The sequence below is a fragment of the Bombina bombina genome, chromosome 2, assembly GCF_027579735.1.
Source record: "Bombina bombina isolate aBomBom1 chromosome 2, aBomBom1.pri, whole genome shotgun sequence".
Lineage (NCBI taxonomy): Eukaryota > Metazoa > Chordata > Amphibia > Anura > Bombinatoridae > Bombina > Bombina bombina.
Window position 1 is genome coordinate 1,186,433,157 of NC_069500.1, and position 25,750 is coordinate 1,186,458,906.

Consider the following 25,750-nt stretch of genomic DNA (forward strand, 5'->3'; position numbering starts at 1 on the left):
CAACCCAAAGTGCTACGTCCTCTAAGCAAGAGGGTAATACTTCTCAAGCCAAGCCAGCTTGGAGACCAATGCAAGGCTGGAACAAGGGAAAGCAGGCCAAGAAACCTGCCACTGCTACCAAGACAGCATGAAATGTTGGCCCCCGATCCGGGACCGGATCTGGTGGGGGGCAGACTCTCTCTCTTCGCTCAGGCTTGGGCAAGAGATGTTCTGGATCCTTGGGCGCTAGAAATAGTCTCCCAAGGTTATCTTCTGGAATTCAAGGGACTTCCCCCAAGGGGGAGGTTCCACAGGTCTCAGTTGTCTTCAGACCACACAAAAAGACAGGCATTCTTACATTGTGTAGAAGACCTGTTAAAAATGGGAGTGATTCATCCCGTTCCATTAAGAGAACAAGGGATGGGGTTCTACTCCAATCTGTTTATAGTTCCCAAAAAAGAGGGAACGTTCAGACCAATCTTAGATCTCAAGATCTTAAACAAGTTTCTCTAGGTTCCATCGTTCAAGATGGAAACCATTCGAACTATTCTTCCTTCCATCCAGGAAGGTCAATTCATGACCACGGTGGATTTAAAGGATGCGTATCTACATATTCCTATCCACAAGGAACATCATCGGTTCCTGAGGTTCGCATTCCTGGACAAACATTACCAGTTCGTGGCGCTTCCTTTCGGATTAGCCACTGCTCCAAGGATTTTCACAAAGGTACTAGGGTCCCTTCTAGCTGTGCTAAGACCAAGGGGCATTGCTGTAGTACCTTACTTGGACGACATTCTGATTCAAGCGTCGTCCCTTCCTCAAGCAAAGGCTCTCACGGACATTGTCCTGGCCTTTCTCAGATCTCACGGATGGAAAGTGAACGTGGAAAAGAGTTCTCTATCTCCGTCAACAAGGGTTCCCTTCTTGGGAACAATAATAGACTCCTTAGAAATGAGGATTTTTCTGACAGAGGCCAGAAAAACAAAACTTCTAGACTCTTGTCGGATACTCCATTCCGTTCCTCTTCCTTCCATAGCTCAGTGCATGGAAGTGATCGGGTTGATGGTAGCGGCTATGGACATAGTTCCTTTTGCACGCATTCATCTAAGACCATTACAACTGTGCATGCTCAGTCAGGTGGAATGGGGACTATACAGACTTGTCTCCGAAGATACAAGTAAATCAGAGGACCAGAGACTCACTCCGTTGGTGGCTGTCCCTGGACAACCTGTCACGAGGGATGACATTCCGCAGACCAGAGTGGGTCATTGTCACGACCGACGCCAGTCTGATGGGCTGGGGCGCGGTCTGGGGATCCCTGAAAGCTCAGGGTCTTTGGTCTCGGGAAGAATCTCTTCTACCGATAAATATTCTGGAACTGAGAGCGATATTCAATGCTCTCAAGGCTTGGCCTCAGCTAGCGAGGGCCAAGTTCATACGGTTTCAATCAGACAACATGACAACTGTTGCGTACATCAACCATCAGGGGGGAACAAGGAGTTCCCTGGCGATGGAAGAAGTGACCAAAATCATTCTATGGGCGGAGTCTCACTCCTGCCACCTGTCTGCTATCCACATCCCAGGAGTGGAAAATTGGGAAGCGGATTTTCTGAGTCGTCAGACATTGCATCCGGGGGAGTGGGAACTCCATCCGGAAATCTTTGCCCAAGTCACTCAGCTGTGGGGCATTCCAGACATGGATCTGATGGCCTCTCGTCAGAACTTCAAAGTTCCTTGCTACGGGTCCAGATCCAGGGATCCCAAGGCGGCTCTAGTGGATGCACTAGTAGCACCTTGGACCTTCAAACTAGCTTATGTGTTCCCGCCGTTTCCTCTCATCCCCAGGCTGGTAGCCAGGATCAATCAGGAGAGGGCGTCGGTGATCTTGATAGCTCCTGCGTGGCCACGCAGGACTTGGTACGCAGATCTGGTGAATATGTCATCGGCTCCTCCTTGGAAGCTACCTTTGAGACGAGACCTTCTTGTTCAGGGTCCGTTCGAACATCCGAATCTGGTTTCACTCCAGCTGACTGCTTGGAGATTGAACGCTTGATCTTATCGAAGCGAGGATTCTCAGATTCTGTTATCGATACTCTTGTTCAGGCCAGAAAGCCTGTAACTAGAAAGATTTACCACAAAATTTGGAAAAAATATATCTGTTGGTGTGAATCTAAAGGATTCCCTTGGGACAAGGTTAAGATTCCTAGGATTCTATCCTTCCTTCAAGAAGGATTGGAAAAAGGATTATCTGCAAGTTCCCTGAAGGGACAGATTTCTGCCTTGTCTGTGTTACTTCACAAAAAGCTGGCCGCTGTGCCAGATGTTCAAGCCTTTGTTCAGGCTCTGGTTAGAATTAAGCCTGTTTACAAACCTTTGACTCCTCCTTGGAGTCTCAATTTAGTTCTTTCAGTTCTTCAGGGGGTTCCGTTTGAACCCTTGCATTCCGTTGATATTAAGTTATTATCTTGGAAAGTTTTGTTTTTAGTTGCAATTTCTTCTGCTAGAAGAGTTTCAGAATTATCTGCTCTGCAGTGTTCTCCTCCTTATCTGGTGTTCCATGCAGATAAGGTGGTTTTACGTACTAAACCTGGTTTTCTTCCAAAAGTTGTTTCTAACAAAAACATTAACCAGGAGATTATCGTACCTTCTCTGTGTCCGAAACCAGTTTCAAAGAAGGAACGTTTGTTGCACAATTTGGATGTTGTTCGCGCTCTAAAATTCTATTTAGATGCTACAAAGGATTTTAGACAAACATCTTCCTTGTTTGTTGTTTATTCCGGTAAAAGGAGAGGTCAAAAAGCAACTTCTACCTCTCTCTCTTTTTGGATTAAAAGCATCATCAGATTGGCTTACGAGACTGCCGGACGGCAGCCTCCCGAAAGAATCACAGCTCATTCCACTAGGGCTGTGGCTTCCACATGGGCCTTCAAGAACGAGGCTTCTGTTGATCAGATATGTAGGGCAGCGACTTGGTCTTCACTGCACACTTTTACCAAATTTTACAAGTTTGATACTTTTGCTTCTTCTGAGGCTATTTTCGGGAGAAAGGTTTTGCAAGCCGTGGTGCCTTCCATTTAGGTGACCTGATTTGCTCCCTCCCTTCATCCGTGTCCTAAAGCTTTGGTATTGGTTCCCACAAGTAAGGATGACGCCGTGGACCGGACACACCTATGTTGGAGAAAACAGAATTTATGTTTACCTGATAAATTACTTTCTCCAACGGTGTGCCCGTCCCACGGCCCGCCCTGGTTTTTTTAATCAGGTCTGATAATTTATTTTCTTTAACTACAGTCACCACGGTACCATATGGTTTCTCCTATGCAAATATTCCTCCTTAACGTCGGTCGAATGACTGGGGTAGGCGGAGCCTAGGAGGGATCATGTGACCAGCTTTGCTGGGCTCTTTGCCATTTCCTGTTGGGGAAGAGAATATCCCACAAGTAAGGATGACGCCGTGGACCGGACACACCGTTGGAGAAAGTAATTTATCAGGTAAACATAAATTCTGTTTTTACAAATACCTTCTCCGGAAACACTGGATTGCCGATCGCCCCGTCTGCTTCTTCCTGCTGTACTAACACAGCAATGACGAAACCGGCTTCCTCCAATCACCGTGATTGGAGAGAGCCGGTTTCGTCATTGCTGACGAAGTACAGAGGAGCTGCAGGCGTGGGATCGGCGATCCGGTGTTTCAGGAGAAGAAGGTATTTGTAAAATCTGGTGCAATGTAAACTTTCATGAATGAAATTTAATAGTTTTTTTTTTTTTTTTTTTTTTAAATGGGCACTTTATCATGAAAGTTGACATTTACTTTAATCAAAATACATTAGACAAACTTGTTGAACAAGGATTTAAGGGGTGTGTCAATTTGATTTGTAAAACCTTGCAATTGTGCTAACTAAATTTTATTTTTAATTGAAGATCTTTTGCAATTCAGTGCATAATTGCGGATATACAAACACAATATTAATAATCCATTAAGAAAGTTGTATGAAAATTTAAAAACCCTTCATTATAGTTCAATAGCAGTCATTCTTTGCCCGTCATATGGCATTAAAGGGACAGTAAATTAAAAAAAATACAGCATACAGTTTTAAACAACGTTCCAATTTACTTCTTTTATCAAATCAGCTTTTTCTCTTGGTATCCTTTGTATGCTCAGGAGAAGCAATGCACTACTGAGAGCTAGCTGAACACATTCGTTGAGCCAATTTCTGTTTCCAAAGGCTTCTCATAATGGATAGTGCAATGGAGAGGATGTTTTTTGCGTGTCCCTTACCAGGTTATCCCACAAATTGTGTTTGCTAGAGAACAGATATTCTAGCGTTAGACACTTTCTGTGTCACCTTGTTCAGTCAATAGGTCCCAGCACATCCTAGGAGAAATTAGTTTAGGTAAGAGAAATATGTGCACTTAGGAGAAATGAGTGCATGTATGAGCTGGGGCACACTGCAAACCCCTCCACTCTGTGTATCCAAAATACACAGCACTTTCAAGGTCACAACTGGGCTGTAAGATATTGATACACAATTCTGCAATACTTATGGAATTTGCTGATATCTCTTATTAGTCATGTTCTGTTTATTGCTAAATCATGATTTTATATATTGCCATATATCCTCTATAATCAACTGTCCTATCAACTCTACAATTTTCAATGTATTTCATATTTTTGTGATTACAGTATTTCTAAATCAGAAATAAACAAAATGTATGCTTACCTAATACATTTTCTTTTGTAATGATGATGGTCCATAGAGCTCCATAACATGTGAGATATAATGCCCACAATTAGGAGGTGACCAAGAACCCACACAAGATCTTAAATTCCCTCCCTCCTCCCATCTCTTCTCAGTTTAATGCATAGCTGAGCAGAGAATAGGAAACAGATAGGTAAGAAAGACAAAAGCAGGGTCTATAAAAAGAAATTAGAAGTCGCCCAACAAATGGGTGGAGCTTATGGAACATCATCATTCCAAAAGAAAATAATTTATCAGGTAAGCATATATTTTTTGTTTTCTTTTGTAAAATGATGGTCCATAGGGCTCCATAACATGTGGGATTAATACTCAAGCAACACTCCGGCCTGAAGGACTATCCTGCCAAAAGCTGCTTGCAAAGAAGCAAAAATATCAAATCAGTAAAAAATTTGAAAAAGTATGCAGAGAAGACTATGGTGCAGCTTTGCAAATCTGCTCCAAATATGCATCAAGATTATGTAAAAGTTGTTTCTTGGAATTAACAGGATCTGGACAGAAAGAAGGAACAACAATCTCCTGATTAATATTTTCTGAAGAAACTACCTTAAAAAGAAAATCAAATTTAGTAATTTCCAAGTTAAGTTTGATATCAGTGGAATGTGTTGGTTCAAATGGAGGACCTTTCAGAATAGAAAGAACTAGATTCAAATTCCAGAGCGGAGAAATAGGTCTCACAACTGGCCTAATTCTTACTAGCACCTGGACAAAAGTTTGAACATCGGGAAGCTTAACTAACTTTATATGAAACAGAATAGATAAAGCAGAAAATTGACTTAGAGGGAACTAGCGGACAACCCCTTGTCAAGGCCATCTTATAAAAACTGTAAATAATTCTAGGAATCCTAAAGGAATACCATGAAAAACCTCTGGGAGACCACCATTCATAGTATGCCCTCCAAATCTTGTGATTAATGTTAACTGAATCAGAGAAACCTCTGTTTTAAAACTAGGTGTTCAACCTCCACACCGTTAAACTTAGAGGTCTGGATGGAAAAGGGAACTTTGAGACAATAGATCTTGTCTTAGAGGAAGAATCCATGGAGGAGTTGAGGACATCTGTACTAGATCTGCATACCATGTTCTACGGGGCCAGGCTGGAGCAATCAAGATTACCAAAGCTGACTCCTATTTGATTTGAGCAATAACTCTTGGACGTAGAACAAATGGAGGAAACAGGTACGCTAGATGTTCCATGGGCACACCAAGGCGTCTATCATTTGAGCTTGTGGGTCTCTTGGTCTTGCACAATACATTGGAAGTTTTGTTTCAGTTCTATGTCCGGTAAGGCCCCATTTGATCACTTATTGATTGAAGAAGTCCGATGGAGAGATCACTCTCCTGGATGAACTGACGGCTGGGGTAATCCGCTTCCCAATTGTTCACTCCTGGAATATGAACTAGTGACAGGGAGCATTGGTTCCTCTCTGCCCAAGACAGACACTTCCTGCATAACCAGTGGACGTGGGTATCCCCTTGATGATTTATGTCGGCCACCACTGTGATATTGTCTGAACCCAATAAACTTTTCATCTTTTAAAAGGTACCAGAACTGAAGAGCCTGAAGAATCGCTCAGCGTTCCAAAATGTTTGATAGCCTCACCTCCAGAGGGGACCAACCTCTTTGCACTCCTGAGAACTCCAGACTGCTCCCCAACTGATTTACAGGCTTGTATTCAGTTTTTTTTCTCAAATACCCAGAATTCTCAGTACCTCAAGCAATAAAGTACAGTTCATCTGAAGACACTTACCCATCTGAACTGGATGATTTTGAGTCCTCAGAGTCTGAGCTCTGAAGCTGTACAGGAATCTAAGGTTGAGGGGAAGGAGTTTACATGTTCACATCAAGAGAGTGCCATAAATCCCCTGTTTTGCATTTTACGCTTACTTGGCTTGGGGATAGCAGCTAATATTCTGCCATAGCCATGTGTAAATTATCTTTAAACTCTGTGGTAAAGTCAGTAGAGACTCCCTGAGCAATATATATAAGACATAAATCCCTAGAGGAAGTAGAGTGATACAGCTGATTTGCATGCTTGAATTGAGATACACAACTATTGCAAAGTTGATTGACCTGGCACACTGGAACAGATTTGCAAAACAGACACAAAAATGTACAGGAAGAGGTATCAGTAGGACCCTCTTCTATAGTATTTGACATCATTTCAGTTGGGACAGATTCACTGGGTCAGAGTATGAAATAAAACACACAATGAAAATGGTAGAGAGCCCATACACTAGTCACTGCACACCCCTGACATCTGCAAATTATTTAAAGGGTAAGGAAATGCCTAGGCCCTATAATACCCTCCTGCATGGGTATTCACTCCCCTCCAGTGACATGATCACAATTTGATGCAGATTTCTTAAGAAAAAAGCAGACAGATGCTTTTAAGGCCTGTTCCTCCCAAGCTGCATATTCAGAGCGAGGAGAAAAAGACCAGGAAGCTAATAAAGATTTTAGTTGTAAAAAAGCACAAATTTACCCCCAAAACACTTCGAATCATCTGCCCAGGCTAGCCAGATGTTCAGTTTTCTTACAAACCCATACCCCAATTAAAAAAAAAAAAATGCTAAAAAGAGGGTCCCAGGGCTGCCAAAGGGTCCAAAAGGTATGACAGTGGTCTGAAAGTGCCCCCCTGAGTGATGTAGGGCAGCTAATTAGCTGTTTTAAGCAGTGTCAGTGGGAGAGCAGGCTGAGTCCCCTTGCTATGACCTGTGTCAAGAGTACCTTCTAATAGCCTATTGGCTGTGTCTGTGCAGTGGTGAGTGGCTTACCTGAAGTTGCACCTCTCTAGCAGTATCTGGTAGAGAGACAATCCAGTAGTTTTCCAAGTATAGCAGAGGATATCTGAGGAAATGCCGTTATCCCACGGGCTGAGGCTGAGGGATGAGTACCCTCTACACCTGAGGGTAATGGTTGAAATCCCATAGGGAGACACTGCGCACTTAACAGGGTATTCCTATGTATCTATATCATTCAGCTTGCTGGGAACCTCTCCTGTCTTCTTTGTGACTGATATGTCCCAGGGATAAGGGACTCACATTGGTCTGAGCTCCCAAACATAAATTCATAAGTAAGTATCTTTAACTCCTTTATTCTCAAGCTTTTCCTGGACGCCAATAACAAAACTGAGGAGAGATGGGAGGACATTTTAAAGCACCAGTCAACACAGTAGATTTGCATAATCAACAAATGCAAGATAACAAAACAATGCAATAGCACTTAGTCTGAACTTCAAATGAGTAGTAGATTTTTTTTCTGACAATTTTAAAAGTTATGTCTATTTAACTCCCCCTGTACCATGTGACAGCCATCAGCCATTCACAAATGCATACACGTACCATGTGACAGCCATCAGCCATTCACAAATGCATACACACTTATTCTTGCACATGCTCAGTAGGAGCTGGTGACTCAAAATGTTTAAATATAAAAAGAATGTGCACATTTTGTTAATGGAATTAAATTGGAAAATTGCATGCTCTATCTTAATAATGAAAGTTTAATTTTGATTGAGTGTCCCTTTAAGCTCTTGTGTGGGTTCTTGGCCTCCTCCTAGTGGCAGGAATTATATCCCACGTTATGGAGCCCTACCCTATGGACAATCATCATTTTACGAAAGAAATATTGTTAGTAAAAGAGGATTAACATATTGGCCTCCACAGAGTATTGCAGAGCAAGATGTTTCAACCATCATTGCAGCCAAGGGGTTAACCATGACCCGCAAACACCTTGTGAACTCCTTGGCTGTCATCAAAGGGGTAGCATTAATAAGCCATAGTGACAGCTACATTTTAATGTCATTGAAATGCTGCCACTTTCCATTTTGACAGTGAATTATTCCACATAATAATACGTTTTTTGTTGACTATTGGAAGAGGATTAAGATGGGTACATACAAACCGTGCCACTTCAGCATTACTGTGCATTCTGCTTATAATGTGATCCATTTTAAGGAAACAAGCTTGGCTTTAAAAAAAAGCAACTGAGTTTACCATGGTCGATGGGAGTAAAACATGTAAATAAGCTGCTAAAATATGTTTAATTGAAAGCTTTATATCTGTTGTGGGAAACCAAATCTGAACAGCAGCGCTGGTGAATAAAAGATTGTGGTTTCCATAGAAATAGTATTATTAAAATAATTTTAAGATACATAATTCATTCTTGATCGGCACTTTCATTGTAATTTATACTTCTGCCTTTTGAATGTTATTTTTCTCAGACAGATCCGTGATACAGTCAATTGGATTTTCAGTGAACAGATGCTGGTTTACTACATAAATGTGTTCAGAGATGCTTTTTGGCCAAATGGAAAATTAGCACCCTCAAAAACATCAAGAACAGAGCTTCAATGTCAGGAAACAAAACAGAAAGCGCAGCAAAAATTACTTGAAAACATTCCAGGTGAGCAGACTGTCTTATTCCTCCCCTTATTGTTTAACAATTAGATTGATAGCAAGAAGTTTGTTTGAATCAAATGGGATCACATTCAAATTTTAAAATACCACTGAAATGTTCAAAATGTCTTATGCAAAAGATATCTTAGGCTTTCAGTCTTCTTGTAAGCATTAATCTTTTAGTAATCTCCTACAGGTCTGAACTCATGTTAATGAGCCATTACAGTGAACATATTACATGCACTCATTTGTTAGAGCATGTCATATTATTATTGGCCCTACAACTCTGTGTTTAACCCCCACAAAAGCTCAGAGCTGCAGAGAAATGCTGAAGACTGCCGCTGAGTCAGTCAACAGTACTAGGTGCACAGCTGGGTCATGTGACTAACACTGCTGATTGGGTCAGCAGGAGTTTCCGCTCTGGACCAGCAGTTTTCTGTGGCTCCTGAGTGAAAATATAACTATATGACAGAGTTGCAGGTTCCATGGGGATACAATTATGTGTTTTAGTGAAAGAGCGCATGTAAGCAAACAGTTTACAGTCTGTGTGAGTCAGTCTGAATTATCAGTCAATCCTAAATGAACTGAGGTCATAGGTAGATGGGGGGAGAGAAAGACTTATAGGTTTGGAGAACTTTATACCTAAACACACATATATTTGTATGTGATCATATTCCCAGAGATAGGCTATTTCATTTACTTGGTATTTTTTATTATTGATTTTCAATAAAAGGAACTAATCTCTTATTCTGTCCCTTACCATAACCATACAGAATATCTTTACACTTAAGTAATTCTGGGAAAGGGCAGGAGTTAAGTCTTGTTACTTTGAATTTGCGCTACCTAAGCATTTGTCAGAAGTTTTATGTTTGGTGTAAAACTGCCGTGTGCTTGTCACTAAGTTGAGAAAATGGTGATTTAAAATGTTATTTTCTGGTCTGTTTCAGATGCACTCCAAAACCTAGTTGGACAGCAAAATGCCCGTCATGGTATTATTAAAATCTTTAATGCACTCCAGGAAAACAGGGCAAATAAACATCTATTATACGTAAGTAGGCAGTGACCTGTGTGTGCAAGATTTATTGTTGTTTGTCTTCTTGACATGCAGAGGACCAATGCTGTTCTACTGACTCCTGGGACCTTTATTCTTATGCATTCATTATAGCTCATCCTTAAAGGGACAGTATACAGCAATTTTCATATAACTGCATGTAATAGACATTACTATAAAGAATAATATGCACAAATACTGATATCAAAATCCAGTATAAAACCTTTTAAAAACTTACTTAGAAGCTCCCAGTTTAGCACTGTTGATGAGGTTCGGCTGGGACACCCACTGAAAGGGACTGAGGAACAGGCACCTCTCTCCTGCATATGAAAAGACCCATAACACAACCAGGAGTCTGTAGACATTAGTATACATCTAACATTTTGGGGCTTGGTTAGGAGTCTGAAAAGCAGCATGATGTTATTGAAAAATAAGCAAAACTATAGATTTTTACAAAAATACTCCCAGATGGGCATTCTAAATGGATCTACAAAAGATTTATGCAAAGAAAAATCTAGTGTACAATGTCCCTTTAAGTTGACCAATCATAAAAGGGATATAAGTGCAAAAATACATAACTTTGATTAAATGACATAAATGTGAAGAAAATGTTTTAATGTCTTAGAGCATTTTATTATTGCATTATTGCTTGTATATAACTATCTGTAACCCATTCAAACCAGTTAAACACATAGTTAAAGTCAACTTTAGAGCAGCAATGCTGGGAGCTAGCTGAACACATCTGGTAATCCAGTGACCAGTGGAATATATGTCTAACTGCCAATCACCAGCTATCTCCCAGTTGTGTATCTTTGCTCCAGAGCTTACCTAGATATGCTTTTCAACTAATGGTATGAAGAGAAGAAAATATATTTCATAAACAAAGTAAACTGAAAAATTGCCTGCTCTATCTGAATAGCAATTGTGGGAATCTGCACTGAAGGAGAGACATTTCTGTCCCAAATCTCCCTTACTGTTTTAGAAGTGCTCATTCTCTGCTGCAACATGACTAGTAGGACAACACTGCCACCTCTCTCTCTGGTCTGTCAGAGTATTGCAGGTTCATTCTATATCAGATATAGCAGTGTCTGATAGTCTAGCATGGAGCTTTCTGTGGTGGGACAAAGTCATTATAACAACTCAGTTATGTATATTGTGATATTTCTATGTACAACAGAACCAATATTAGCACATTTATAAGTATTAATACTTAATAAAGAAATACGTTGAAGGGACATTAAACACTTTGAGATTGTAATGGGAGCTGTTTAATTATAGTAAACAAAGCTTTGCAATATCATTTCATTAGTTGAGTCCCCATTCTCCTCTAATTTCATTCGGAAAATTGCTGGTTTTCCAGTTCCTGTTAAAAGTGAATGTGCAGACTCCAGACTTAACACTTCTGAATTCCACACAGTCATTAGTTGCACACTTCAGTGACCCACGTATAACTGTCCCTAATTGGCCACAGCAGAGATGTTGGTAATGCAAATCTGGGGAATGGGTAATAAATGGATTATCCTTTTAAACAATAAAGATTCTGGAGTAGACAGTCCCTTTAAATACAGTAAAATGACACCACCAACTATTGCACAAAAAATGATAATGCAAAAGCACTTGGTCTTAATTTTAAATGAGTAGTAAATTATTTTTTTCTGACAAATTTCAAACTTCAATTTTCCTTCCCCCTGTCTCATGTAACAGCAATCAGCCAATCACAAACTGTTTATAAATATATACTGGGAATTCTTACACATTCTCAGTAGGAGCTGATGATTCAAAAAGTGTGCATAAAAAAAATGATTGTGCACATTTTGATAATGGAAGTGAATTAGAGCATGCCATTTTAAACAACTTTCTATCTGAATCATGATTAAATGTTAAAAGTTAAATTTTGTCTTGGGACACCAACCAATGGAACACATGCAGTGATTTTGTTTTTTACAATCAACTTTATATTAAAGGGACAGTCTAGTCAAAAATAAACTTTTATAATTGAGGTAGGGCATGCAATTTTAAACAACTTTCCAATTTACGTTTATCATCAAGGTTGCTTTGTTCTCTTGGTATTCTTAGTTGAAAGCTAAACCTAGGTAGGTCATATGCTAATTTCTTAGCCCATGAAGGACTCCTCTTATCTGAATGCATTTTGACAGTTTTTCACAACTAGAGGGCGTTAGTTCACGTGTGCTATATACAGTGGATATAAAAAGTCTACACACCCCTGTTAAAATGTCATGTTTTTGTGATGTAAAAAAATGAGACAAAGATAAATAATTTCAGAACTTTTTCCACCTTTAATGTGACCTATAAACTGTACAACTCAATTGCAAAACAAACTAAAATCTTTTAGGTCTAGGGAAGTAGATATAAAAAACTAAAATAATATGGTTGGATAAGTGTGCACACCCTTAAACTAATATTTTATTGAAGCACCCTTTGATTTTATTACAGCACTCAGTCTTTTTGGGTATGAGTTTTTCAGCATGGCACATCTTGACTTGGCAAGACTTGCCCACTCTTCTTTGCAAAAACACTCCAAATCTGTCAGATTGTGAGGGCATCTCTTGTGCACAGCCAACTTCAGATCACCCCACAGATTTTCGATTGGATTCAGGTCTGGGCTCTGACTGAGCCATTCCAAAACTTTAATCTTCTTCTGGTGAAGCCATTCCTTTGTTGATTTGGACGTATGCTTTGGGTCGTTGTCATGCTGAAAGATGAAGTTCCTCTTCATATTCAGCTTTCTAGCAGAAGCCTGAAGGTTTTGTGCCAATATTGTTTGGTATTTGGAACTGTTCATAATTCCCTCTACCTTGACCAAGGCCCCAGTTCCAGCTGAAGAAAAACAGACCCAAAGCATGATGCTGCCACCAAAATGCTTCACTGTGGGTATGGTGTTCTTTTGGTTATATGCAGTGTTGTTTTTGTGCCAAAATATATCTTTTGGAATTATGGCCAAAAAGTTTCACCAAACCAGAACACCTTTTGCGATATGCTTTTGGGAGACTTCAGATGTGTTTTTGCAAAATGTAGCAGGACTTGGATTTTTTTTTTGTTAGAAAAGGTTCCGTCTTGCCACTCTACCCCATAGCCCAGACATATGAAGAATGCGGGCGATTGTTGTCACTTGTACCACACAGCCAGTACTTGCCAGATATTCCTGCAGCTCCTTTAATGTTGCTGTAGGCCTCTTGGCAGCCTCCCAGACCAGTTTTCTTCTCGTCTTTTCATCAATTTTGGAGGGACGTCCAGTTCTTGGTAATGTCACTGTTGCACCATATTTTCTTCACTTGATGATGACTGTCTTCACTGTGTTCCATGGTATATCTAATGCCTTGGAAATTCTTTTTGATCGTTCTCCTGACTGATACCTTTTAACAATAAGATCCCTCTGATGCTTTGGAAGCTGTCTGCGAACCATGGCTTTTGCTGTAGGTTACGCCTAAGAAAATGTCAGGAAAGACCAACTAGAACAGCTGAACTTTATTTGGGGTTAATCAGAGGCATTTTAAATGATGGCAGGTGTGTACTGACTCCTATTTAACATGATTTTGAATGTGATTGCTCAATTCTAAACACAGCTACATCCCCAGTTATAAGAGGGTGTGCACACTTATGCAACCATATTATTTCAGTTTTTTATTTTTACTCTTCTCCACCTAGAAGTTTCAGTTTGTTTTTCAATCAAGTTGTACAGTTTATAGGTCACATTAAAGGTGAGAAAAGTTCTGAAATGATTTATCTTTGTCTCATTTTTTTACATCACAGAAACCTGACATTTTAACAGGGGTGTGTAAGACATTTTATATCCACTGTAAATAACATTGTGCTCACACACGTGGAATTTCCTAGGAGTCAGCACTGATTGACTAAAATGTAAGTCTGTCAAAAGAACTAAAATGAGGGGCAGTCTGCAGAGGCTTAGATACAAGGTAATCACAGAGGTAAAAAGCATATTAATATAACTGTGTTGGTTATGCAAAACTGGGGAATGGGTAATAAAGGGATTATTTATCTTTGTAAACAATAAAAATTTGGGTGTAGACTCTCCCTTTAATAAAAGTGCAATGCAAGAGTCGGTTACATTTTTTATATAAATAATTACAGGTACTCTGAGTCCTTTCCTAAGAAGAGATGCAGAGGTGCAAACTTCACATTTCTTCCTACCTGTCGGGCACTGTGGCAGCCACGCCTTGCACAGACCTTGCATACTGTGACTGAGAGACAACCTAAAGCAGCAGCCCGGCAGCACAGGGAATATAGGTAAAGAGCTGACCGAGGGTCTTTAGAGTCTTTTAGATGTCTCAGGTGTGATGCAGCTGTGCAGGCCCACTGGACTGATCTGATGTCTGTACTTTATTTATTATTAATTAGTTCATCCCATTCTTAATTAACTATCAAATCCAATTAAAAAAACACAGTCTAGCACACCTGGTAATTTTACAATATTAATTGAGTAAAGTGCTCATAAAAGGTCACCACCACCTGTTCTGGTTCTTTTGCAGTAAAGGGACTTTGAATCCATTTTATGCTTGAAAACGAGAGAAATCTCAATGTATCCTTCCTGGTAAAATATTTTATAAATAAATAGAAGAGCATCAGAAGAGCTTGAAGGGAAAATGGGTTTTCCCTTTCCCCATTTTGTGAGATCTAATCTTTAATTAATTATCTGTTTGTCTAGTCAAATGTTATATCCTCTAGCAGGTTTCAATGTCTTGTCTCATTTCTAAACTTCTGGGAAGATTTAATTTGAAGGATTGCATTTAATTCAGTAAAATAGTAACATATTAAATGTGACTGAAAAAAGACTACAAGTCTATTGAGTTCAACCAATACAAATCTAATATACTTACAAAAAGCTCAATTTTAACTTAAATGAATTCCATTAAAGGGTGACCCATTTAACACAAGCAATCATATCCCTGAATTATGTTTCTAGCCAGAAATGTATCCAAACCATTTTTAAATATATCTAAGGTATTGGCATTCACTACCTCCTCTGATAGTGAGTTCCACAATTTTATTGCTCTTACAGTGAAAAAACGTTTCTGTTCCAAGAGATTAAATCTCCTTTCCTCCAGCCTTAAATTGTGTACTCTTGTCACAAACAATTTTCTTGGAATAAACAGAGCTTCTGCCATCTCTGTATATGTGCCTTGAATATATTTAAATAAAGTAATCATGTCACCTCTCAAGCGCCTTTTTTCTAGAGAAAACAGACCCAGTTTGGCTAACCTCATAACTAAAATGATCCATTCCCCTTATTATCTTTGTGGCCCTTCTCTGAACCTTTTCATGGTTTCATTCTCAGATGCAGACCCATTTGCCATATTTAGTCTTCGGCCTCTTCATTTACAGATGCTGCATCAATGGAATGGAGACCACAAGGATCTGTCTCAGACGATCCTGCTAGATCACAAAACACATGGTGGCATACTTACTAATCCCTTGTTCAGGGTGTCTCTTTTCTTCAGCCACATTGGGTGGTGATCACCAGAGACACTAGCTTGCAAGGTTGGGTTGCATTCTTGGAGTCTCAAGAGAGCATAGGGAGTGTGGATTCCTCCAGAGGTGTGGTTACCAATAAACATTCTGGACCAACACAATATTCAAGGCTCTCCAGAGCTATCTCGACCTCATGCAGGAATCCTTTTTTCAATTCCAATTTGACAATGTCACATTCGTGGCTTAGATCAGTAGCTAAGTCCCTGGTGAAGAAGGAAGTCCCCCTCATCCGTTCAGCAGAACATAAGTGCAGGATATCAGCTATCTACATACTAGGTGTGAACAATCAGGAGGGTGGAGTCTATCAGTCTCCAGTGTCTTCACTCAGGGCTGGGGTCGCTGATCCAAGAGGTTTTTGACCAGATAGTGAGATGTTGGGACTTGCCAGAGAGAGAGCGCATAGCCACTTGCTTGAATCACAAGCTGTCCTGATTTTCTGCCAGGTCTTGGCAGACCTAATAGATTATCTATTGCAGTGGTTCCCAAAGTAGGAGGTACTGTCCTTGGGAGGTGGTGGGATTATTGAGGTGGGCACTAACAAGCATAAGAGATGGAAGGGGGCACTGGAATTAGCAAAGGGGGGCTAGTAGGAAAGGAGTAGAAGAGGATGCTTGTGAGCCCCTCCAAGTATAATTATCGTAATTTGTTGTGGTTTATCCTAGATGTGTAAAGCAAAACAACTTTCTTGCTTTGTTTTTTTTTTCTTTTTCTATGATAGTTCAGGTTTATCAGCAACTTGCACTTTTTATCACTATGATGCATTTCAGCCACTTGTACTGTAGGTTTGCATTATTTGTTTTGCCAACGCTGTACGTTAGTATGTACTATTAACATTAATTGCATTAATTAATAAATTAAACATTAATTAATTATTAACATTAATTGTTTAGAATCACAGTACCCGGAAACACAGCAATAGTCTGTATTGTTTGTCTGAGTAGCTTTATACACCGTATTATTTAAGGTTTTTAAATCTTCTGTCATCAAAAATAATCTTGTGGTGCATTATACTTTGGTAAGTAGACTTCACTTTCTATTAAGTTGATTTATCGATGCAGTAGTACAACTTTGCTCCAAGCAAAGAAATCAACTCTAGATCTTAGACTGTGACGATTTAAGACTCCTGCTAACATGAAACCAGAGATTGGGAAACTGGTATCACTTCATCAAGCTCATTCAGCAGATTAACAGTTTTTGAACAGTGAAGATAAAGATAATAAAGTTTCAATAAAATTAAAAATGTATATTCATATTAAAAATGTAATATGTTTAAAGGGACAGAAATTGGGAGCATAACACTTTACATATATTGAGATAACTTAAAGGGATCTTAAAAATGTTTCCCCTTTAAAGGACCATAAAAGGAACAGTGTAGTCAACATTAAACTTTCATGATTCAGATAGGCAATGCAATTTTAAACAACATTTCAATTTACTTATATCATCACATTTGTATTCTTTGTATTCTTTGTTGAAAGCTAAACTTTGGTAGGCTCATTCTAATTTCTAAGCCCTTGAAGGACACATTTTGACAGGGTTTTTTTTACAGCTAGACAGTGCTAGTTCATATGTGCCTTATAGATAACATTGTGCTCACTCCTGTGGAGTTACTTAGTAGTCAGCACTGATTTGCAAAAATGCAAGTCTGTCAAACGAAGTAAAATAAGAGGGGCAGTCTGCAGAGGCTTAGATACAAGGTAAAAAGTGTATTAATATAACAGTGTTAGTTGCATAACTGGGAAATGGGTAATATAGGGGTTATCTATCTTTTTAAACAATAAAAAAATATGGAGTAGACTGTTCCTTTAGATTGTATTGTGTCTATCTTTATTAAGGGTTGTAGACTGTTTGGGCCCCATTTAAGAAAGTTGCTACTTACCTTCTCCCCACCTGAAGACTCGCAGAGTTAAATCATCCCAATCAGATGACAATCGCACGAGAGCAGGGGACACAGCTGCACAAGCAATTGCTTGTGCAATGTTAAATGCAGACAGCATATGTTGCCTGCTCGCTGCAATGTCTGGCGGGCAAGGGTCCCAGAAGCAAACCTTGTCTATCTGGACTTCAATAAATGGGAACCCTGGTATGAATATTATTTTTATGAGTTATGTTAGGGGGCGCTGATGGTGAGTTTATAGAACCAAGGAGGCAGTGACCTGAAGATGTTTGGGAACCATCACCATGGTTGTTCAAGCACTGATCTATATATTGCTTCCATTTGTGTTGCTATCCAGGGTGATAGCCAGAATCAACCAGGAACAAGTGTTGGTCATTCTCACGTTGTGGCTTTGCAGGATTTGGTTTGTAGATCTAATTCTAATGTCCTTGTGCATGCCTTGGATTTTTCTTTCATCAGGATCTCAAAACTCTGAGTTTGACGACCTGGCGATTGAACGTCTAGTGCTGTCCCAAAGAGGTTTATCTGTAAAGTTGATACCTTGATGCAAGTAAGCAAACCTGTTGCTAGACATATTTATCATAAGGTTTGGAAAACCTTTTTTCTGGTGTGCTATTTAGTGTTATTGTTGGAATTATTCAATTACTCAAAATGCTGACATGAAGGTCTGGAGAAAAGTTTGAGCTAGATGGTCAGATTTCAGCCTTCTCTGTTTTATTTTATAAGATGGTTTGTCAAGATTCTTTATAATCGAGACCTTTGTCCAAGCTTTGATTAGAATTAGACTATTTTTTTCTAAGTGAACTCTCAAACTGCTTTTGAGGTTCCTAGAAGCACCTCCATTTGATCCCATACACGGTTTAGATCTTTAACTTTTATCCTGGAGGTTTTTTTTTTATCTTTGCCATTTCTTGAACTAAAACATTTTTTGAGCGTATCTTGCAAACCTCCTTTCCTGAGTTTTCATCCGGACAAGGCTGTTCTTCAAACTAATTATTATTTTCTCCCTAAGTAGCATCTACTATCAACCAGGAATTTGTGGTTCCTTCTTTAGGTCCAGCTCCTAAGAATTATAAGGACAACTTGGATGTTCTGAGAACCTTAAAATTCAATTTTGAAGCCACAAAAGATTTTTTTCTGGGCTTCACATGGGTCATAAAGCTATCTTACCTTAGATGCATGGATTAAGGCCTTAATTCATACGGCATACTTTGTTGTGATAAAGACTCTCCCTGAGTGCATTACTGCTCGTTCTTCTAGAGCAGCTTCCACTTCTTGTGCCTTCTATAATGAGGCTTTTATAGAACAGATTTGTAAGCCAGCTACTTGGTGATCCATTACTCCTGGGAATTATACTCCTGACCACTAGGAGGAGGCAAAGATTCCCAAAACTCCAAGAGCCCTTAAGATCCCTCCTACCTTACTGGAAACTAGTACATGTAGCCCTCAGTTTATGTCGGGGTTAGGTTCCAGAAGGAATGGTTGTAAATAGAAACTGTTGTAAATTGAAACCCAGTTTATAATGTAAGTCAATGGGAAGTGAGGGAGTTAGGTTCCAGGTCCCTCTCAAAATTGACATAAGTAACCTATAATACATTATTTTTAAAGCTTTGAAATGTAGACTTTAAATGCTAAACAACATTATAAACTGTATCAAATATTCACACAATACAGAATATATCATCAAACTAAGTTTAATGAACAAAAACATTTTTTTACTTGCATTTTTCTGCAAACAAAGCAGTAAGGTCTCTGCATTGAAACAGTAGCATACACTGTTAGCTAATATCCAGTCTGCAGATATTCTATACATTCCAGTCTGGACTATTTTTTTTAGGCACCCTGACCTTCAAGCAGCTGGGCAGGAAGAGGTAAAGTTTCCCTCATGGCTGCTAGATCTTGTTTCTTTGAAAGTTGCTCCATATGTCTCGTCTGTATACACTGATTAATTTCAGACCTGCTAAGCTTGCATATCTTTGCTGTAACACAATCGGACAGCTCCACCTACTGGCCTGTCCTTATTTTGATCAATGCACTGCTTCTCAGTGCTTTTCAATAGCAGTCACATGACTGAAAAAAGGGCGTTATTCTGAAAGGGCGCAAATTGAACTGGCGCAAACCGAGGGCCACCTGTATTGTTTTTGCCATTGCAGGAGGAAGCTGAAAAAGGGCGAAGTTGTCCATAAATATTCTGGAACTCCTTGGCCCTTCAGTTTTGGCCTCTCCTGAAAAAAGAGACTTATCTGTGTTACCAGTTAATGTCACAGCAGTGGCTTACATTAATCATCTAGGGGGAACTCGCAGTTCCCTGTCAATTAGAAGCAGATTTTCTCAGTCGCCAATCCCTTCATTCATGGGAATGTTTTTTTTCATCTGGAAATCTCCAGTCAGGGGTCTTCAAGAAATAGATCTAATGGTTTCTTGTTTGAACAACAAGCTTGCTGTATATTTTGCGAGGTCTATGGATCCTTAGGCAGAGTTTGTGGGTGTACTATTAGTCCCTTGGTTGTTTTGTCTGGCATACATTTTCTTTCATGTAATTGGCAAGAGTCCATGAGCTAGTGACGTATGGGATATACAATCCTACCAGGAGGGGCAAAGTTTCCCAAACCTCAAAATGCCTATAAATACACCCCTCACCACACCCACGGTTTTTACAAACGTTGCCTCCTATGGAGGTGGTGACGTAAGTTTGTGCTAAGATTTCTACATTGATATGCGCTTCTCAGGTTTTTTGAAGCCTGTTTCCTCTCAGAGTACAGTGAATGTCAGAGGGATGTGAAGGGAGTATCACCTATTGAATGCAATGGTTTTCCTCACAGGGATCTATTTCATAGGTTCTCTGTTATCGGTCGTAGAGATTCATAACCTACCTCCCTTTTCAGATCGACGATATACTCTCATATTCCATAACATCTACTGATAACCATTTCAGTACTGGTTTGGCTATCTGCTATATGTGGATGGGTGTCTTCAGGTAAGTATGTTTTCATTACTTAAGACACTCTCAGCTATGGTTTGGCACTTTATGTATTTTATAAAGTTCTAAATATATGTATTGTACTTATATTTGCCATGATTCAGGTTTCAGTATATTTCCTTTTGCAGACTGTCAGTTTCATATCTGGGAAATGCATTTTTTAGAAATGTATTTCTTACCTGGGGTGTAGTCTTTTTTCAATTGGCTGTCTTTTTCTATATCGCGGGCCGAATTAGGCTCGCGAGGGCGCAAAATGCTAAAGTTTATTGCGTCATTCTTGGAGCGAGATTTTTTTGGCGCAAAGTTATGTTTGTTAACGCAAATTCGTCATTTCCGGCGTCTTAGTTGACGCCGGGTCCTTTCACAAGGTTGCGTCATCTATGACGCGAGTGTGTCGTTTCCGGACGTTTTTGGCGCCAAAAAAAATATTTTTCTGTTTGGTGTGCGTCATACTTGGCGCCAAATATTTTCATTATTTTAGACCCCATTCCTATTTGCCTCTTGCCTTTTTCTATGTCAGAGGGCTATTCTGTTTTCATTTTTTCCCATTCCTGAAACTGCCATATAAGGAAATTGATCATTTTGCTTTATATGTTGTTTTTTCTCTTACATTTTGCAAGATGTCTCAATCTGTTCCTGTCTCAGAAAACACTGTTGGAATTCTGCTGACTGATAACAGTTCTACCAAAGCTAAGTAAATTTGTTGTAATCTTATGGAGATTATATCTCCAGCTGTGGTTTGTAATAAGTTGTCATGATAAACCTTTACATGCAGAGAAATGTCCATCAATAATAATACATTGCCTGTTGCTGTTCTTTTAACATCTAATGTGCAAGATATACCTGTGAATTTATAAGATTTTTTTGCTGATTCTATTCAGAAGGCTTTGTCTTTCATCCCGCCTTCTAATAAATGTAAAGGTCTTTTTAAACTTCTCATAAAGTTGATGAAATTTCAAATGACCGACAACATACTGAATTATCCTCCTCTGATGAGGATCTATCTGATTCAGAAGATCCTTCCTCAGATATTGACACTAACAAATCTACTTATTTATTTAAAATGGAGTACATTCCTTCTTTGTTGAAGAAGTGTTGATTATATTGGATATTGAGGAGACTAGTCCTCTTGATTTTAAAGCTAGTAAACGTTTAAATTCTGTTTATAAACCTCCTGTAGTTATTTCAGAGGTTTTTTTCAGTTCCTGATGCTATTTCTGATATGATTTCTAAGGAATGGAATAGGCATGGTACTTCTTTTATTCCTTCTTTAAGGTTTAAAAAATTGTATCCTTTGCCATCTATTATATTGGAGTTTTGGGAAAAGATCCCCAAAATTGATGGGGCTATCTCTACTCTTGCTAAACGTACTACTATTCCTACAGAAGATAGTATTTCTTGTTAAGATCCTTTAGATAGGAAACTTGAATCTTATCTAAAGGAAGTTTATTTATTTTCAGGTCTTCTTCTTAGGCCTGCAATTTCTTTGGCTGATGTTGCAGCTGCTTCAACTTTTTGGTTGGAAACTTTAGCGCAACAAGTATCGAATCATGATTTGTCTAGCATTGTTAACTTGATTCAACATGCTAATAATTTAATTTGTGATGCCGTTTTTTGTTATCATCAAAATTGATGTTATAACTCTGTCTTTAGCTATTTTAGCTAAAAGAGCTTTGTGGCTTAAATCTTGGAATGCTGATATGACTTCTAAGTCCAGATTGCTATTTCTTTCCTTCCAAGGTAATACATTATTTGGTTCAGTTGGATTCAATATTTTCAACTGTCACTGGGGGGAAGGGAGTTTGTTTGCCTCAAGATAAGATCTAAGGGTAAATTTAAAGCTTCTAACCGTTTTTGTTCTTAAATAAGGAACAGAAACCTAATTCTTCCCCAAGGAATCTGTTTCCAATTGGAAGCCTTCTTCAAATTGGAATAAATCCAAGCCATTTAAGAGATCAAAGCCAGCCCCTAAGTCCGCATGAAGGTGCGGATCTTATTCCAGCTCAGCTGGTAGGGGGCAGATTAAGATTTTTCTAAGATGTTTGGATCAATTCGGTCCAAAATCATTGGATTCAGAATCTTTTCTCTCAGGGGTACACAATAGGATTCAGAGTAAGACCGCCTGTGAGAAGAGTTTTTTCTCTCACGCATTCCAGCAAACTTGGTAAAGGCTCAGGCTTTCCTGAAGTGTTTCAGACCTGGAGTTATCTGGGGTAATCATGCCAGTTCCATTTCAGGAACAGGGTCTGGGGTTTTATTCAAAGCTATTCATTGTCCCAAATAAAGTAATTTCATTTAGACCAGTTTTGGATCTAAACATTTTGAACCGATATGTAAGAGTACCAACTTTCAAAATGGTGACTATAAGGTCTATTCTGCTTTTTGTTCAGCAAGGGCATTATATGCCCACAATAGACTTACAGGATGCATATCTTCATATTCTGATTCATCCAGATTGCTTTCAATTTCTGAGATTCTCTTTTTTAGACCAGCATTACCAATTTGTTGCTCTTCCTTTTTGGCCTAGCGACAGCTCTAGGAATCTTTTCAAAGGTTCTTGGTGTCCTACTCTCTGTTATCAGAGAGCGGGGTGTTGCGGTGTTTCCTTATTTGGACGATATCTTGGTACTTGCTCAGTCTTTACGTTCTGCAGAATCTCACACGAATCAACTACTGTTGTTTCTTCAAAGACATGGTTGGAGGATCAATTTACCAAAAAGTTCCTTGATTCCTCAGACAAGGGTCACCTTTTTAGGTTTCAAGATAGATTCAGTGTCCATTGTCCAACAGACAAGAGACAATTTAAATTGGTTTCAGCTTGTCGGAACCTTCAGTCTCTATTATTCCCTTCAGTAGCAATGTGCATGGAAGTTTTAGGTCTCATGACTGCAGCATCGGACGTGATTCTCTTTGCTCGTCTTTATGAGACCTCTCCAGCTTTGTATGCTGAATCAATGGTGCAGGGATTATACAAGGATATCACAATTAATATCCTTAAAGGGACAGTCAAGTCCAAAAAAAACTTTCATTTTTCAAATAGGGCATGTAATTTTAAACAACTTTCCAATTTACTTTTATCAACAATTTTGTTTTGTTCTCTGGGTATTCTAGTTGAAAGAAAACCTAGGGAGGCACATATGATAATTTCTAAGTCCTTGAAGGCCGCCTTTATTTACTTTTCACAGCAGGGGAGAGCAAGCTTATGTAGGCCATATAGATAACATTGTGATCATGCCCGTGGCTAGTGGCAGACACTGCACTAATTGGCTAAAATGCAAGTCAATAGATAATAACTAAAAGTCATGTGATTAGGGGCGGTCAGAAGATGCTTAGATACAAGTTAATCACAGAAGTAAAAAGTGTATTAATATAACAGTGTTGGTTTTGCAAAACTGGGGAATGGGTAATAAAGGGATTATCTATCTTTTTAAACAACAAAAATTCTGGTGTTGACTGTCCCTTTAAATCCCAATGTTCGACTTTTTCTGACTTGGTGGTTAGATCACCATCGTATAGTTCTAGGGGCCTCTTTGGTTCATCCAACCTGGACTGTGATCACAACAGATGCAAGTCTTTTCAGGTTGGGGAGCTGATCTCTGACAGCACAAGGGGTTTGGAAATCTCAAGAGGCGAGACTGCCAATCATTATTTTGGAACTCTGCAATTTTCAGGGCTCTTCAGGCTTGGCCTCTGTTGAAGAGAGAACCGTTCATTTGTTTTCAACAGACAATATCACAGCTGTGGCATATGTCAATTATCAGGGTGGGACTCACAGTCCCCTAGCTATGATAGAAGTATCTTGAATACTTTCTTGGGCAGAATCCAGCTCTTGTCTAATTTCTGTGGTACATATCCCAGATGTAGACAATTGAGAAGCGGATTGTCTCAGCCGTCAGACTTTCCGGGGGTGAGGTGTCTCCATCTAGATGTGTTTTCTCAGATTGTTCAGATGTGGGGTTTTCCAGAAATAGATCTGATGGCTTCTCATCTAAACAAGAAACTTCCTAGGTACCTGTCCAGGTCCAGGGATCTTCAGGCGGAAGCAGTGGTTGCATTGACACTTCCTTGGTGCTACCAACCTGCTTATATTTTCCCGCCTCTAGTTCTTCTTCCAAGAGTGATATCCAAAACCATCATGGAACAGTCATTTGTATTGCTGGTAGCTCCAGCATGGTCTCACAGGTTTTGGTATGCGGATCTTATTCGGATTTCCAGTTGCCAACCTTGGCCTCTTCCATTTAGGTCGGATCTTCTGTTTTAAGGTCCGTTTTTTCCATCAGGATTTCAAATAATTAAATTTGAAGGTATGGGAATTGAAAGCCTAGTGCTTAGTCATAGAGGTTTCTCTGACTCTGTGATTAATACTATGTTATAGGCTCGTAAATCTGTTTCTAGAAAGATTTATTATCGAGTTTGGAAGACTTATTTTCATGGTGTTCTTTTCATAAATTCGCTTGGCATTCTTTCAGAACTCCTAGAATTTTTTCAGTTTCTTCAGGATGGTTTGGATAAGGTTTTGTCTGCAAGTTCCTTGTAGGGAGAAATCTTTGCTTTTTCTGTCTTTATTTCACAGAAAGATTACTAAGCTTCCTGATATTCGCTGTTTTTAACAGGCTTTGGTTTGTATCAAGCCTGTCATTAAATCAATCTCTCCTCCTTGGAGTCTTAATTTGGTTTTGTGACCTTTACAGGCTCCTCCATTTGAGCCTATGCATTCTTTGGATATTAAACTACTTTCTTGGAAAGTGTTGTTCCTTTTGGCCATCTCTTCTGCTAGAAGAGTTTCTGAATGATCTACTCTTTATTGTGAATCTCCTTTCTGATTTTTCATCAGGATAAGGCGGTTTTGCAGACTTCATTTAAATTCTTTCCTAAGGTTGTGATTTCTAACAACATTAATAGAGAATTTGTTTTCCCTTCCTTGTGTCCTATCCTAAGAATTCTTTGGAGAAATCCTTCCATTCTTTGTGGTAAGAGCTTTGAAATATTATGTTGAAGCTACCAAAGATTTCAGGAAGACTTCTAGTCTATTTGTTATCTTTTCTGGTTCTAGGAAAGGTCAGAGAGCTTCTGACGTTTCCTTGGCTTCGTGGTTAAGCTTTGGTTTCATTCAGCTTATTTGGGGTCGGGTCAAGCCCCGTCTCAGAGAATTACAGCTCATTCTACTAGATAGGTCT

General features: G+C 39.3%; 1 protein-coding gene across 1 annotated transcript in view; it reads left to right on the top strand.

The window, feature by feature from the left end:
* The window catches only part of SNX25 (sorting nexin 25), a 776,760-nt gene that overhangs the window by 714,345 nt on the left and 36,665 nt on the right, over positions 1-25,750 (top strand). Inside the window, exons 17-18 of the mRNA XM_053703884.1 lie at positions 8,963-9,144; positions 10,085-10,185. Of these exons, the coding sequence (XP_053559859.1) occupies positions 8,963-9,144; positions 10,085-10,185 (283 nt within the window). The remainder of the gene's footprint in view (positions 1-8,962; positions 9,145-10,084; positions 10,186-25,750) is intronic.